The sequence below is a fragment of the Oncorhynchus mykiss genome, chromosome 28, assembly GCF_057628025.1.
Source record: "Oncorhynchus mykiss isolate SJ-2025 chromosome 28, ASM5762802v1, whole genome shotgun sequence".
Taxonomy (NCBI): Eukaryota; Metazoa; Chordata; class Actinopteri; order Salmoniformes; family Salmonidae; genus Oncorhynchus; species Oncorhynchus mykiss.
In genome coordinates this window covers 43,442,363-43,459,301 of record NC_143049.1, presented here as the reverse complement: position 1 = coordinate 43,459,301, position 16,939 = coordinate 43,442,363, and the positions used below count along the sequence as shown (strand labels likewise).

Sequence of the window (16,939 nt, the reverse complement as noted above, 5' to 3'; positions counted from 1 at the left end):
GGTGGTGGTGTCAACAGTAGCATGTGGTGGTGGTGTCAACAGTAGCATGTGGTGGTGGTGGTGTCAACAGTAGCATGTGGTGGTGGTGTGTCAACAGTAGCATGTGGTGGTGTTGTGTCAACAGTAGCATGTGGTGGTGGTGTTGTGTCAACAGTAGCATGTGGTGGTGGTGTTGTGTCAAAAGTAGCATGTGGTGGTGTTGTCAACAGTAGCATGTGGTGGTGGTGTCAACAGTAGCATGTGGTGGAGGTGTTGTGTCAACAGTAGCATGTGGTGGTGGTGGTGTTGTGTCAACAGTAGCATGTGGTGGTGGTGTTGTGTCAACAGTAGCATGTGGTGGTGGTGGTGTTGTGTCAACAGTAGTATGTGGTGGTGGTGGTGTGTCAACAGTAGCATGTGGTGGTGGTGGTGGTGTGTCAACAGTAGCATGTGGTGGTGGTGGTGTGTCAACAGTAGTATGTGGTGGTGGTGTTGTGTCAACAGTAGCATGTGGTGGTGGTGGTGGTGGTGTGTCAACAGTAGCATGTGGTGGTGTGTCAACAGTAGCATGTGGTGGAGGTGTTGTGTCAACAGTAGCATGTGGTGGTGGTGGTGGTGTGTCAACAGTAGCATGTGGTGGTGGTGTTGTGTCAACAGTAGCATGTGGTGGTGGTGTCAACAGTAGCATGTGGTGGAGGTGTTGTGTCAACAGTAGCATGTGGTGGTGGTGGTGTGTCAACAGTAGTATGTGGTGGTGGTGTTGTGTCAACAGTAGCATGTGGTGGTGGTGTGTCAACAGTAGCATGTGGTGGTGGTGGTGGTGTGTCAACAGTAGCATGTGGTGGTGGTGGTGGTGTGTCAACAGTAGCATGTGGTGGAGGTGTTGTGTCAACAGTAGCATGTGGTGGTGGTGTTGTGTCAACAGTAGCATGTGGTGGTGGTGGTGGTGTCAACAGTAGCATGTGGTGGTGGTGGTGGTGTGTCAACAGTAGCATGTGGTGGAGGTGTTGTGTCAACAGTAGCATGTGGTGGTGGTGTTGTGTCAACAGTAGCATGTGGTGGTGGTGGTGTTGTGTCAACAGTAGCATGTGGTGGTGGTGGTGTCAACAGTAGTATGTGGTGGTGGTGGTGTCAACAGTAGCATGTGGTGGTGGTGGTGTCAACAGTAGCATGTGGTGGTGGTGGTGTCAACAGTAGCATGTGGTGGTGTTGTGTCAACAGTAGCATGTGGTGGTGGTGTGTCAACAGTAGCATGTGGTGGTGGTGGTGGTGTGTCAACAGTAGTATGTGGTGGTGGTGTTGTGTCAACAGTAGCATGTGGTGGTGGTGGTGTGTCAACAGTAGTATGTGGTGGTGGTGTTGTGTCAACAGTAGCATGTGGTGGTGGTGTGTCAACAGTAGCATGTGGTGGTGGTGGTGGTGTGTCAACAGTAGCATGTGGTGGTGGTGGTGTTGTGTCAACAGTAGCATGTGGTGGTGGTGTTGTGTCAACAGTAGCATGTGGTGGTGGTGTCAACAGCAGCATGTGGTGGTGGTGGTGTGTCAACAGTAGTATGTGGTGTGTCAACAGTAGCATGTGGTGGTGGTGGTGTGTCAACAGTAGTATGTGGTGGTGGTGTTGTGTCAACAGTAGCATGTGGTGGTGTGTCAACAGTAGTATGTGGTGGTGGTGTTGTGTCAACAGTAGCATGTGGTGGTGGTGTGTCAACAGTAGCATGTGGTGGTGGTGGTGGTGTGTCAACAGTAGCATGTGGTGGTGGTGGTGGTGTGTCAACAGTAGCATGTGGTGGTGGTGGTGTGTCAACAGTAGTATGTGGTGGTGGTGTTGTGTCAACAGTAGCATGTGGTGGTGGTGGTGGTGGTGTGTCAACAGTAGCATGTGGTGGTGTGTCAACAGTAGCATGTGGTGGAGGTGTTGTGTCAACAGTAGCATGTGGTGGTGGTGGTGGTGTGTCAACAGTAGCATGTGGTGGTGGTGTTGTGTCAACAGTAGAATGTGGTGGTGGTGTTGTGTCAACAGTAGCATGTGGTGGTGGTGTCAACAGTAGCATGTGGTGGAGGTGTTGTGTCAACAGTAGCATGTGGTGGTGGTGGTGTTGTCAACAGTAGCATGTGGTGGTGGTGGTGTTGTGTCAACAGTAGCATGTGGTGGAGGTGTTGTGTCAACAGTAGCATGTGGTGGTGGTGGTGTTGTCAACAGTAGCATGTGGTGGTGGTGGTGGTGTCAACAGTAGCATGTGGTGGTGGTGGTGTTGTGTCAACAGTAGCATGTGGTGGTGGTGTTGTGTCAACAGTAGCATGTGGTGGTGGTGTCAACAGTAGCATGTGGTGGTGGTGTTGTGTCAACAGTAGCATGTGGTGGTGGTGGTGTGTCAACAGTAGCATGTGGTGGAGGTGTTGTGTCAACAGTAGCATGTGGTGGTGGTGGTGGTGTGTCAACAGTAGAATGTGGTGGTGGTGTTGTGTCAACAGTAGCATGTGGTGGTGGTGTCAACAGTAGCATGTGGTGGTGGTGTCAACAGTAGCATGTGGTGGTGGTGTCAACAGTAGCATGTGGTGGTGGTGTGTCAACAGTAGCATGTGGTGGTGGTGGTGGTGTCAACAGTAGCATGTGGTGGTGGTGGTGTTGTGTCAACAGTAGCATGTGGTGGTGGTGGTGTTGTGTCAACAGTAGCATGTGGTGGTGGTGTCAACAGTAGCATGTGGTGGTGGTGTCAACAGTAGCATGTGGTGGTGGTGTCAACAGTAGCATGTGGTGGAGGTGTTGTGTCAACAGTAGCATGTGGTGGTGGTGTGTCAACAGTAGCATGTGGTGGTGGTGGTGTTGTGTCAACAGTAGCATGTGGTGGTGGTGGTGTTGTGTCAACAGTAGCATGTGGTGGTGTCAACAGCAGCATGTGGTGGTGGTGTCAACAGTAGCATGTGGTGGTGGTGGTGGTGTGTCAACAGTAGCATGTGGTGGTGGTGGTGTGTCAACAGTAGTATGTGGTGGTGGTGTTGTGTCAACAGTAGCATGTGGTGGTGGTGGTGTGTCAACAGTAGTATGTGGTGGTGGTGTTGTGTCAACAGTAGCATGTGGTGGTGGTGTGTCAACAGTAGCATGTGGTGGTGGTGGTGGTGTGTCAACAGTAGCATGTGGTGGTGGTGGTGTGTCAACAGTAGTATGTGGTGGTGGTGTCAACAGTAGCATGTGGTGGTGGTGGTGTTGTGTCAACAGTAGCATGTGGTGGTGGTGGTGTTGTGTCAACAGTAGCATGTGGTGTTGTGTCAACAGTAGCATGTGGTGGTGGTGTTGTGTCAACAGTAGCATGTGGTGGTGGTGTCAACAGCAGCATGTGGTGGTGGTGTCAACAGTAGCATGTGGTGTGTCAACAGTAGCATGTGGTGGTGGTGGTGTGTCAACAGTAGTATGTGGTGGTGGTGTTGTGTCAACAGTAGCATGTGGTGGTGGTGGTGTGTCAACAGTAGTATGTGGTGGTGGTGTTGTGTCAACAGTAGCATGTGGTGGTGGTGGTGTGTCAACAGTAGCATGTGGTGGTGGTGGTGGTGTCAACAGTAGCATGTGGTGGTGGTGGTGGTGTGTCAACAGTAGCATGTGGTGGTGGTGGTGGTGTGTCAACAGTAGCATGTGGTGGTGGTGGTGTGTCAACAGTAGCATGTGGTGGTGGTGGTGGTGGTGTGTCAACAGTAGCATGTGGTGGTGGTGGTGGTGTGTCAACAGTAGCATGTGGTGGTGGTGGTGTGTCAACAGTAGTATGTGGTGGTGGTGTTGTGTCAACAGTAGCATGTGGTGGTGGTGGTGGTGGAGTGTCAACAGCAGCATGTGGTGGTGGTGGTGGTGTGTCAACAGTAGCATGTGGTGGTGTGTCAACAGTAGCATGTGGTGTTGTGTCAACAGTAGCATGTGGTGGTGGTGGTGTCAACAGTAGCATGTGGTGGTGGTGGTGGTGTGTCAACAGTAGCATGTGGTGGTGGTGTTGTGTCAACAGTAGAATGTGGTGGTGGTGTTGTGTCAACAGTAGCATGTCGTGGTGGTGTCAACAGTAGCATGTGGTGGAGGTGTTGTGTCAACAGTAGCATGTGGTGGTGGTGGTGTTGTGTCAACAGTAGCATGTGGTGGTGGTGTTGTGTCAACAGTAGCATGTGGTGGTGGTGTCAACAGTAGCATGTGGTGGTGGTGTTGTGTCAACAGTAGCATGTGGTGGTGGTGTCAACAGTAGCATGTGGTGGAGGTGTTGTGTCAACAGTAGCATGTGGTGGTGGTGGTGGTGTGTCAACAGTAGAATGTGGTGGTGGTGTTGTGTCAACAGTAGCATGTGGTGGTGGTGTCAACAGTAGCATGTGGTGGTGGTGTCAACAGTAGCATGTGGTGGTGGTGTCAACAGTAGCATGTGGTGGTGGTGTGTCAACAGTAGCATGTGGTGGTGGTGGGTCAACAGTAGCATGTGGTGGTGGTGGTGTTGTGTCAACAGTAGCATGTGGTGGTGGTGTTGTGGTGTCAACAGTAGCATGTGGTGGTGGTGGTGTTGTGTCAACAGTAGCATGTGGTGGTGGTGGTGTTGTGTCAACAGTAGCATGTGGTGGTGGTGGTGTTGTGTCAACAGTAGCATGTGGTGGTGGTGGTGTTGTGTCAACAGTAGCATGTGGTGGTGGTGTCAACAGTAGCATGTGGTGGTGGTGTCAACAGTAGCATGTGGTGGAGGTGTTGTGTCAACAGTAGCATGTGGTGGTGGTGTGTCAACAGTAGCATGTGGTGGTGGTGGTGTTGTGTCAACAGTAGCATGTGGTGGTGGTGTTGTGTCAACAGTAGCATGTGGTGGTGGTGTTGGTGTGTCAACAGTAGCATGTGGTGGTGGTGTTGGTGTGTCAACAGTAGCATGTGGTGGTGGTGGTGTTGTGTCAACAGTAGCATGTGGTGGTGGTGGTGTGTCAACAGTAGCATGTGGTGGTGGTGGTGGTGTGTCAACAGTAGCATGTGGTGGTGGTGGTGTTGTGTCAACAGTAGCATGTGGTGTTGTGTCAACAGTAGCATGTGGTGGTGGTGGTGGTGGTGGTGGTGGTGTTGTGTCAACAGTAGCATGTGGTGTTGTGTCAACAGTAGCATGTGGTGGTGGTGTGTCAACAGTAGCATGTGGTGGTGGTGGTGGTGTGTCAACAGTAGCATGTGGTGGTGGTGGTGTTGTGTCAACAGTAGCATGTGGTGGTGTGTCAACAGTAGCATGTGGTGGTGGTGGTGTTGTGTCAACAGTAGCATGTGGTGGTGGTGGTGTTGTGTCAACAGTAGCATGTGGTGGTGGTGGTGGTGTGTCAACAGTAGCATGTGGTGGTGGTGGTGTGTCAACAGTAGCATGTGGTGGTGGTGGTGTCAACAGTAGCATGTGGTGGTGGTGGTGGTGTCAACAGTAGCTTGTGGTGGTGGTGGTGGTGTTGTGTCAACAGTAGCATGTGGTGGTGGTGGTGTTGTGTCAACAGTAGCATGTGGTGGTGGTGGTGTTGTGTCAACAGTAGCATGTGGTGGTGGTGTTGTGTCAACTGTAGCATGTGGTGGTGGTGTTGTGTCAACAGTAGCATGTGGTGGTAGTGGTGTGTCAACAGTAGCATGTGGTGGTGGTGTTGTGTCAACAGTAGCATGTGGTGGTGGTGGTGGTGTCAACAGTAGCATGTGGTGGTGGTGGTGTCAACAGTAGCATGTGGTGGTGGGTCAACAGTAGCATGTGGTGGTGGTGTCAACAGTAGCATGTGGTGGTGGTGGTGGTGGTGTCAACAGTAGCATGTGGTGGTGGTGTCAACAGTAGCATGTGGTGGTGGTGGTGGTGTCAACAGTAGCATGTGGTGGTGGTGGTGGTGGTGTCAACAGTAGCATGTGGTGGTGGTGGTGTCAACAGTAGCATGTGGTGGTGGTGGTGTTGTGTCAACAGTAGCATGTGGTGGTGGTGGTGGTGTTGTGTCAACAGTAGCATGTGGTGGTGGTGGTGGTGTCAACAGTAGCATGTGGTGGTGGTGTCAACAGTAGCATGTGGTGGTGGTGTCAACAGTAGCATGTGGTGGTGGTGGTGGTGTCAACAGTAGCATGTGGTGGTGGTGGTGTCAACAGTAGCATGTGGTGGTGGTGTTGTGTCAACAGTAGCATGTGGTGGTGGTGTTGTGTCAACAGTAGCATGTGGTGGTGGTGGTGGTGTCAACAGTAGCATGTGGTGGTGGTGGTGTGTCAACAGTAGCATGTGGTGGTGGTGGTGGTGGTGTCAACAGTAGCATGTGGTGGTGGTGGTGTCAACAGTAGCATGTGGTGGTGGTGGTGTGTCAACAGTAGCATGTGGTGGTGGTGGTGGTGTCAACAGTAGCATGTGGTGGTGGTGGTGTCAACAGTAGCATGTGGTGGTGGTGGTGGTGGTGTCAACAGTAGCATGTGGTGGTGGTGGTGGTGTCAACAGTAGCATGTGGTGGTGTTGTGTCAACAGTAGCATGTGGTGGTGGTGGTGGTGTCAACAGTAGCATGTGGTGGTGGTGTCAACAGTAGCATGTGGTGGTGGTGGTGTCAACAGTAGCATGTGGTGGTGGTGAGGGGTAGACTACACAACATAATCATAACATACCCTGATCTGAGGGCAGTGATGATGGGTAGGTATGGATACTTTAGGGTAGGTTACTTTAGGGTAGGTTACTTTAGGGTGGGTGAGGTTACTTTAGGGTGGGTGAGGTTACTTTAGGGTGGGTGAGGTTACTTTAGGGTGGGTGAGGTTACTTTAGGGTAGGGGTACATACCCTGATCGGAGGGTGGTGATGATGGGTAGGTATGGTTACTTTAGGGTAGGTTACTTTAGGGTAGGGGTACATACCCTGATCGGAGGGCGGTGATGATGGGTAGGTATGGTTACTTTAGGGTAGGGGTACGTACCCTGATCGGAGGGCGGTGATGATGGGTAGGGTAAGTATGGTTACTTTAGGGTAGGTTAGGGTAGGGGTACATACCCTGATCGGAGGGTGGTGATGATGGGTAGGTATGGTTACTTTAGGGTAGGTTACTTTAGGGTAGGGGTACATACCCTGATCGGAGGGCGGTGATGATGGGTAGGATAGGTTACTTTAGGGTAGGTTACTTTAGGGTAGGGGTACATACCCTGATCGGAGGGCGGTGATGATGGGTAGGATAGGTTACTTTAGGGTAGGTTAGGGGTACATACCCTGATCGGAGGGCGTTGATGATGGGTGGGGTAGGTTACTTTAGGGTAGGTTGGGGTAGGGGGTACATACCCTGATCGGAGGGCGTTGATGGGTAGGGTAGGTTACTTTAGGGTAGGGGTACATACCCTGATCGGAGGGCGTTGATGATGGATAGGGTAGGTTACTTTAGGGTAGGGGTACATACCCTGATCGGAGGGCGTTGATGATGGATAGGGTAGGTTACTTTAGGGTAGGGGTACAAACCCTGATCGGAGGGCGGTGATGATGCAGTCGGCACAGAAACGGTGCAGACATTCCTTGGTTGTCATGGTGTTCTTCAGCATATCCAGACAGATGGGACACATCAGCTCACTGTGGAGGCTCCTGGGAGACACGGCTATCTCCAGCCCATCTGTGATAGCCTCCTACAGGGGACAAACAGACCATGACAGACGGGACACATCAGCTCACTGTGGAGGCTTCTGGGAGACACGGCTATTTCCAGCCCATCTGTGATGGCCTCCTACAGGGGACAAACAGAATACGACCCTGCTACAGGGAACAAACAGACCACGACCCTGCTACAGGGAACAAACAGACCACGACCCTCCTACAGGGAACAAACTGACCAAGACCCTGCTACAGGGAACAAACAGACCAAGACCCTGCTACAGGGAACAAACAGACCAAGACCCTGCTACAGGGAACAAACACCCCATGACCCTCCTACAGGGAACAAACAGACCACGACCCTCCTACAGGGAACAAACAGACCACGACCCTCCTACAGGGAACAAACAGACCACGACCCTCCTACAGGGAACAAACAGACCACGACTCTGCTACAGGGAACAAACAGACCACGACCCTCCTAGAGGGAACAAAGAGACTACAGTGCATTGCGAAAGTATTTGGCCCCCTTGAACTTTGCGACCTTTTGCCACATTTCAGGCTTCAAACATAAAGATATAAAACTGTATTTTTTTGTGAAGAATCAACAACAAGTGGGACACAATCATGAAGTGGAACGACATTTATTGGATATTTCAAACTTTTTTAACAAATCAAAAACTGAAAAATTGGGCGTGCAAAATTATTCAGCCCCTTTACTTTCAGTGCAGCAAACTCTCCAGAGGCTCAGTGAGGATCTCTGAATGATCCAATGTTGACCTAAATGACTAATGATGATAAATACAATCCACCTGTGTGTAATCAAGTCTCTGTATATATGCACCTTCACTGTGATAGTCTCAGAGGTCCGTTAAAAGCGCAGAGAGCATCATGAAGAACAAGGAACACACCAGGCAGGTCCGAGATACTATTGTGAAGAAGTTTAAAGCCGGATTTGGATACAAAAATATTTCCCAAGCTTTAAACATCCCAAGGAGCACTGTGCAACTGATAATATTGAAATGGAAGGAGTATCAGACCACTGCAAATCTACCAAGACCTGGCCGTCCCTCTAAACTTTCAGCTCATACAAGGAGAAGACTGATCAGAGATGCAGCCAAGAGGCCCATGATCACTCTGGATGAACTGCAGAGATCTACAGCTGAGGTGGGAGACTCTGTCCATAGGACAACAATTAGTTGTATATTGCACAAATCTGGCCTTTATGGAAGAGTGGCAAGAAGAAAGCCATTTCTCAAAGATATCCATAAAAAGTGTTGTTTAAAGTTTGCCACAAGCCACCTGGGAGACACACCAAACATGTGGAAGAAGGTGCTCTGGTCAGATGAAACCAAAATTGAACTTTTTGGCAACAATGCAAAACGTTATGTTGGGCGTAAAAGCAACACAGCTCATCACCCTGAACACACCATCCCCACTGTCAAACATGGTGGTGGCAGCATCATGGTTTGGGCCTGCTTTTCTTCAGCAGGGACAGGGAAGATGGTTAAAATTGATGGGAAGATGGATGGAGCCAAATACAGGACCATTCTGGAAGAAAACCTGATGGAGTCTGCAAAAGACCTGAGACTGGGATGGAGATTTGTCTTCCAACAAGACAATGATCCAAAACATAAAGCAAAATCTACAATGGAATGGTTCAAAAATAAACATATCCAGGTGTTAGAATGGCCAAGTCAAAGTCCAGACCTGAATCCAATCGAGAATCTGTGGAAAGAACTGAAAACTGCTGTTCACAAATGCTCTCCATCCAACCTCACTGAGCTCGAGCTGTTTTGCAAGGAGGAATGGAAAAAAATTTCAGTCTCTTGATGTGCAAAACTGATAGACATACCCCAAGCGACTTACAGCTGTAATCGCAGCAAAAGGTGGCGCTACAAAGTATTAACTTAAGGGGGCTGAATAATTTTGCACGCCCAATTTTTCAGTTTTTGATTTGTTAAATATCCAATAAATGTCGTTCCACTTCATGATTGTGTCCCACTTGTTGTTGATTCTTCACAAAAAAATACAGTTTTATATCTTTATGTTTGAAGCCTGAAATGTGGCAAAAGGTCGCAAAGTTCAAGGGGGCTGAATACTTTCGCAAGGCACTGTACGACCCTGCTATACAGGGAACAAACAGACCCCGACCCTCCTACAGGGAACGAAGAGACCCCGACCCTGCTACAGGGAACGAAGAGACCCCGACCCTGCTACAGGGAACGAAGAGACCCCGACCCTGCTACAGGGAACGAAGAGACCCCGACCCTGCTACAGGGAACGAAGAGACCCCGACCCTGCTACAGGGAACGAAGAGACCACGACCCTGCTACAGGGAACGAAGAGACCACGACCCTGCTACAGGGAACGAAGAGACCCCGACCCTGCTACAGGGAACGAAGAGACCCCGACCCTGCTACAGGGAACGAAGAGACCACGACCCTGCTACAGGGAACGAAGAGACCACGACCCTGCTACAGGGAACAAAGAGACCACGACCCTGCTACAGGGAACAAAGAGACCACGACCCTGCTACAGGGAACAAAGAGACCACGACCCTGCTACAGGGAACAAAGAGACCCCGACCCCCCTACAGGGAACAAACGTATTACCGCCCCCAGCCCTACCGCTGAATAGACCGTATTACCACCCTACCGCTGATTAGACCGTATTACCACCCTACCGCTGGTTAGACCGTATTACCACCCTACCGCTGGTTAGACCGTATTACCGCCCTACCGCTGGTTAGACAGTATTACCACCCTACCACTGATTAGACAGTATTACCACCCTACCGCTGGTTAGACCGTATTACCACCCTACCGCTGGTTAGACCGTATTACCACCCTACCACTGATTAGACAGTATTACCACCCTACCGCTGGTTAGACCGTATTACCACCCTACCACTGATTAGACAGTATTACCACCCTACCGCTGGTTAGACAGTATTACCACCCTACCACTGATTAGACCGTATTACCACCCTACCGCTGGTTAGACCGTATTACCACCCTACCGCTGATTAGACCGTATTACCACCCTACCGCTGGTTAGACCGTATTACCACCCTACCGCTGGTTAGACCGTATTACCACCCTACCGCTGATTAGACCGTATTACCACCCTACCGCTGATTAGACAGTATTACCACCCTACCGCTGATTAGACCGTATTACCACCCTACCGCTGGTTAGACCGTATTACCACCCTACCGCTGATTAGACAGTATTACCACCCTACCGCTGGTTAGACCGTATTACCACCCTACCGCTGATTAGACCGTATTACCACCCTACCGCTGGTTAGACCGTATTACCACCCTACCGCTGGTTAGACAGTATTACCACCCTACCACTGATTAGACCGTATTACCACCCTACCGCTGGTTAGACAGTATTACCACCCTACCACTGATTAGACCGTATTACCACCCTACCGCTGGTTAGACAGTATTACCACCCTACCGCTGGTTAGACCGTATTACCACCCTACCGCTGGTTAGACCGTATTACCACCCTACCGCTGGTTAGACAGTATTACCACCCTACCGCTGGTTAGATCGTATTACCACCCTACCGCTGGTTAGACAGTATTACCACCCTACCGCTGGTTAGACAGTATTACCACCCTACCACTGGTTAGACCATATTACCGCCCTACCACTGGTTAGACCGTATTACCACCCTACCGCTGGTTAGACAGTATTACCACCCTACCACTGGTTAGACCATATTACCGCCCTACCACTGGTTAGACCGTATTACCACCCTACCGCTGGTTAGACCGTATTACCACCCTACCGCTGGTTAGACAGTATTACCACCCTACCGCTGATTAGACTGTATTACCACCCTACCGCTGGTTAGACCGTATTACCACCCTACCGCTGATTAGACCGTATTACCACCCTACCGCTGGTTAGACCGTATTACCACCCTACCGCTGGTTAGACCGTATTACCACCCTACCGCTGGTTAGACCGTATTACCACCCTACCGCTGGTTAGACCGTATTACCACCCTACCGCTGGTTAGACCGTATTACCACCCTACCGCTGGTTAGACCGTATTACCACCCTACCACTGATTAGACCGTATTACCACCCTACCGCTGGTTAGACCGTATTACCGCCCTACCGCTGGTTAGACCGTATTACCACCCTACCACTGGTTAGACCGTATTACCACCCTACCGCTGGTTAGACCGTATTACCACCCTACCGCTGGTTAGACCGTATTACCACCCTACCACTGATTAGACCGTATTACCACCCTACCGCTGGTTAGACCGTATTACCGCCCTACCGATGATTAGACCGTATTACCGCCCTACCGCTGATTAGACTGTATTACCGCCCTACCGCTGATTAGACCGTATTACCACCCTACCGCTGGTTAGACCATATTACCACCCTACCGCTGGTTAGACGGTATTACCACCCTACCGCTGATTAGACCGTATTACCGCCCAAGGCCTACCGATGGTTAGACCGTATTACCGCCCCTGGCCTACCTCGGGAAGTATCCAGACCCATTGACTTGTTCCACATTGTTACATTTTGTTAGACACATTTAGTTAGAGTAACAGCCTTATTCTAAAATTGATTAAATTGTACCCCCCCCTGCATCACTCTATACACAATAACCCATAATGACAAAGAAAAAACAGGTTATTAGAAAAAAAATGTGCAAACGTATTAAAGATTTATAAACTGAAATAACATTTATATAAGTATTCAGACCCTTTACTGAGTACTTTGTTGAAGCATCTTTGGCAGTGATTACAGTCTCGGTCTTCTTTGGTACGACGCGACAAGCTTGGTACACCTGTATTCGGGGAGTTTCTCCCCTTCTTCTCTGCAGATCCACTCAAGCTCTGTCAGGTTGGATCGGGAGCGTCGCTATTTTCAGGTCTCTCCAGAGATGTTCGATTGGGTTCAGGTCCGGGCCCTGACTGGGCCACTCAAAATCATTCAGAAACTAGTCCCGAAGCCACTCCTGCGTTGTCTTGGATGTGTGCTTAGGGTCGTTGACCTGTTAGAAGGTGAACCTTCGCCCCAGTCTGAGCGCATTGGAGCAGGTTTTCATCAAGGATCTCTCTGTACATTGCTCTGTTCATCTTTCCCTCGATCCTGACTAGTCTCCCAGTCCCTGCCTCTGAAAAACACACCCACAGCATGATGCTGCCACCACCATGCTTCACCGGAGGGAAGGTGCCAGGTTTCCTACAGATGTGACGCGTGACATTCAGGGCAAAGAGTTCAATCTTGGTTTCAACAGACCAGAGAATCTTGTATCTCATGGTCAGAGTCCTTTAGGTGCCTTTTGGCAAACTCCAAGTGGACTGTCATGTGCCTTTTACTGAAGAGTGGCTTCCGTCTGGCCACTTTACCATGAATGCCTGGTTGGTGGAGTGCTGCAGAGATGGGAGAATCTTCCACAAGGACAACCATCTCCACAGAGAAACTCTTGGTCACCTCGGGTTCTTGGTCACCTCCCTGACAACGGCCCTTCTATTGCTCTGTTTAGCCGGGTAGACAGCTATAGGAAGAGTCTTGGTGGCTCCAAACTTCTTCCATTTAAGAATGATGGAGGCCGCTGTGTTCTTGGGAACCTTCAATGCTGCAGACATTTTTTTTGGTACCCTTCCCCAGACACAATCCTGTCTCGGAGCACTATGGACAATTCCTTCAACCTCATGGCTTGGTTTTTGCTCTGACATGCACTGTCAACTGTGGGACCTTATGTGTGCCTTTTCCAAATCATGCCCAATCAATTGAACTTACCACAGGTGGACTCCAAGTTGTAGAAACATCAAGGATCATCAATGGAAACAGGATGCATCTGAGCTCAATTTCGAGTCTCAAAGTAAAGGGTTTGATACATAGTATCTCTTTTTTTATTTTGAATACTTAGCAAAAATGTCTAAAAAACAGTTGTTGCTTTGTCATTATGGGGTATTGTGATGTCATTATGGGGTATTGTGATGTCATTATGGGGTATTGTGGGTAGATTGATGAGGGACGTAAAAAATGTATATACATTTTATAATAGGGCTGTAACATAACTAAATGTGGAAAAAGTCAAGGGGTCTGAATACTTTCCGAATGCACTGTATGAACCCTGATCTGTGACAAACTCTCACATCTACATTATGAACTTTAGTTTAAAGTTCATAACTACCTGTGGAATCCTCTGTAGCTCATACAGACTGAGGTGTTACATTAAATGTGGTCCCTACCTGTGGAGTCCTCTGTAGCTCATACAGACTGAGGTGTTACATTAAATGTGGTCCCTACCTGTGGAATCCTCTGTAACTCATACAGACTGAGGTGTTACATTAAATGTGGTCCCTACCTGTGGAATCCTCTGTAACTCATACAGACTGAGGTGTTACATTAAATGTGGTCCCTACCTGTGGAATCCTCTGTAGCTCATACAGACTGAGGTGTTAACATTAAGTGTGGTCCCTACCCGTGGAGTCCTCTGTAACTCATACAGACTGAGGTGTTACATTAAATGTGGTCCCTACCTGTGGAGTCCTCTGTAACTCATACAGACTGAGGTGTTACATTAAATGTGGTCCCTACCTGTGGAGTCCTCTGTAACTCATACAGACTGAGTTCCCAGGTCTTACTGAGGGGTTGCACCCCGTTCGTCTGCACTGTCTGCGTCATAGTCCCAATCTGGAATTAAAAAAAGCATTATCATAATTAAAATGGATCAAAAACACATCCGTCTCTCTCTCTCTCCCCGTCCCTCTTACAGACGCTTACTTTTGGTCAGCACTGTTTAACAAAATGTTTTGATTTCATGTGCAGAAAAGAGAAACAGAGAAGCCAGATAAGATAGGTAAATTAGATCATCCGGGGACTGGAAAACAAAAATAACTTAAACATTGCAGTGATGTCAAATCCCTGTTTTGTTGCAGATGCAAAGTTTGATAACAGAATGACGGAACCAACAGCATAAACTCTCATTATTTATGTTACCAAACATTGGATCTGCACTGTTCGTGAAATGTGATTTTGTTAAATTTTCTGTGGAAATTTTTAAAAAGAGGTCAATGTACAATGAGTTGTGCTTAGGCTTTGGCTTAAATTTGCCATCATTGGTTTGAGTTTGACATACCCTTTTAAAGAGAAAAATCTGAGTCTCAGCATCACTCTGTTACCATGGAATTTCCCTTCGACAGCATCTGGTTTGACAGTTAGCTAGGATTCATATCTATATATCTATATATATATATATATATATATCTATATATCTATATATATATATATATATATATATATTTATTTTTTTGCCTCCAAAAGCATATTAAATTAGCTAGCAACCCGGAGTACAATCATACCAATGAATACTTTAATCTATTTTGGGAGGCAACGGTCTTAAAAATGAATGTATTTTATATATCCAGTTGTATGTCCCAGACAGTGGAACATTACAATATTAGCTTGCTAGCACAGCATTAGCACAGCATTAGCAGAGCTAGCAGAGCATTAGCAGAGCTAGCAGAGCATTAGCACAGCATTAGCAGAGCATTAGCAGAGCATTTGTCTTTGTGTTGAATTATAGCTGCTAACGTTACAGATGTGCGCATACAGAATCGCCTGGATAAAAAGCTACTATATAGCCCTGAACTTTTGATTTTTGTTTTACTTTAATCATATCTATGCATAATGCCTATGCGCAACAAGATATGTTGTTTTATGTATATTATTCTGCACTCTCACTAGAACCCCCCCCCCCCCCCCAACATAAAGACAGGTTATCCGGCTAACTAAAGGTTAGCTACAGTAGCTACAACGGAGCCTCACCACCAATCAACGATGCACTGATATACGATCTATTCTTCAGATGTACCATTAGCTAATTCACCCGTTTTATCGTTACTGTGGTCGTCTAGCTATGAAGCTGAAAAAAAACAATCAAATATCACCGAAACGTGTTTTGTTTATGTACTTACATGCTGTGTTGTGGATACAGACTATGCAGCCAGCGCGTTCCCGTTCTGGCGATTTCAATATGGCGGATGTTTTTGCCTTCGCAGTGGGTTTCGGGAAATGTAGGCAAACTGGCCAACAAAAAATAATCATAAAATTTGCCCCTCGAATTCTTGTTCCGCGAAACGAGAGGGATAGCTGGGCTACAAAATCTGTCTTCTCCAGCAGGCGACTTTTTTTTCTTCTTTCCGCTCATCAAGCGATTCGTTTTTGTATGGAGGTCAATGAGAGAGCACCGAGTTTTATCGACAAAATAATGTACGGGCTTATTTGATCAAATATACGTTTCGTTATGCTTAGGTTGTTACAAGTGTACCGATATAAGTAGGACACGTGATATCCTGGCAACTTTGAGAACAAATACTTTATATCGGAGTTTTGCCTGTTGTTCACAGCATATCCGATTTATCCTTTGCTGGAATTGTCCCAGTTGAAGCTCCAGATTGCCTTCTATTTTTGAATATATTTATTTTCATTAGCTAGGTTTCCAAATAATTTGCGACAGATATTCATACGAATATTCAAACATCTGCATAACACAATATGCACATTTTTTCAATAGAGATGTTTCCATCAAACTGACTTTTTGCGATAAAAGGTGGTGCGTGATGACGTAGTGCACATAAATATACATTTTAAATTCCCATGTATCAAATTAAAAATTAAATGTATTGCCATGTCATTGTTAACTCTACTGACGGTTTGTCAGTGATACTTCACCCTCCTTCACTTCCATTTCTCCTCCTGTCTTCAAGCTCCCTCCTGCTTAAACTTTCTACCATTCTTCTTTAACAAACATCTCTCTCTCTCTCTCATAAAGCAGCTGCTTTGTCTTGACGTTATTCAAAGTTTTTCCTTCCTCATCATCATTTATTTCATCTGTTGCTTAATAAACTGCATGGTTTCCCTGAGTCATAGTGGGAGGACCACACTACATATCATTGTGTGACTCCAAGTTTACTTTGATATGATGGTTATTATACTGAGCAAAAAATATAAAAACGCAACATTCAACAATTTCATTCAAAAACATTCGACCCTCCCATGGCTACACCCCTGCCCTCCCAGACCATCCCATGGCTACATCCCCAGACCCTCCCATGGCTACACCCCCAGACCCTCCCATGGCTACACCCCCAGACCCTCCCATGGCTACCCTCCCATGGGCGGGCAGGGGTGTAGCCATGGGAGGGCAGGGGTGTAGCCATGGGAGGGCAGGGGTGCAGCCATGGGAGGGCAGGGGTGCAGCCATGGGAGGGCAGGGGTGCAGCCATGGGAGGGCAGGGGTGCAGCCATGGGAGGGCAGGGGTGCAGCCATGGGAGGGCAGGGGTGCAGCCATGGGAGGGCCTGGGAGGGCGTAGGTCCAAGTGCATTTATTTTATTTAACCAGGAAAATA

At 48.2% G+C, this 16,939-nt stretch overlaps 1 protein-coding gene across 3 annotated transcripts in view; it reads right to left on the bottom strand.

Annotated features, from left to right (window-relative positions):
- The window catches only part of LOC110508264 (E3 ubiquitin-protein ligase RING2), a 32,054-nt gene extending 15,695 nt beyond the window's left edge, over positions 1-16,359 (bottom strand). Inside the window, exons 1-3 of one of the 3 annotated variants that reach the window (XM_090226042.1) lie at positions 16,262-16,359; positions 14,126-14,221; positions 7,405-7,565 (exon numbers count right to left, since the gene is read on the bottom strand). In XM_090226042.1, coding sequence (XP_090082168.1) covers positions 7,405-7,565; positions 14,126-14,212 — 248 coding nt within the window. In that variant the 5' untranslated portion in view covers positions 14,213-14,221; positions 16,262-16,359. Of the gene's footprint in view, positions 1-7,404; positions 7,566-14,125; positions 14,222-15,504; positions 15,879-16,261 lie in introns of those variants that run through there. The other 2 variants (XM_036966723.2, XM_036966722.2) reach the window with 2 other exon arrangements.
- Between the last annotated feature and the right edge of the window lie 580 nt (positions 16,360-16,939).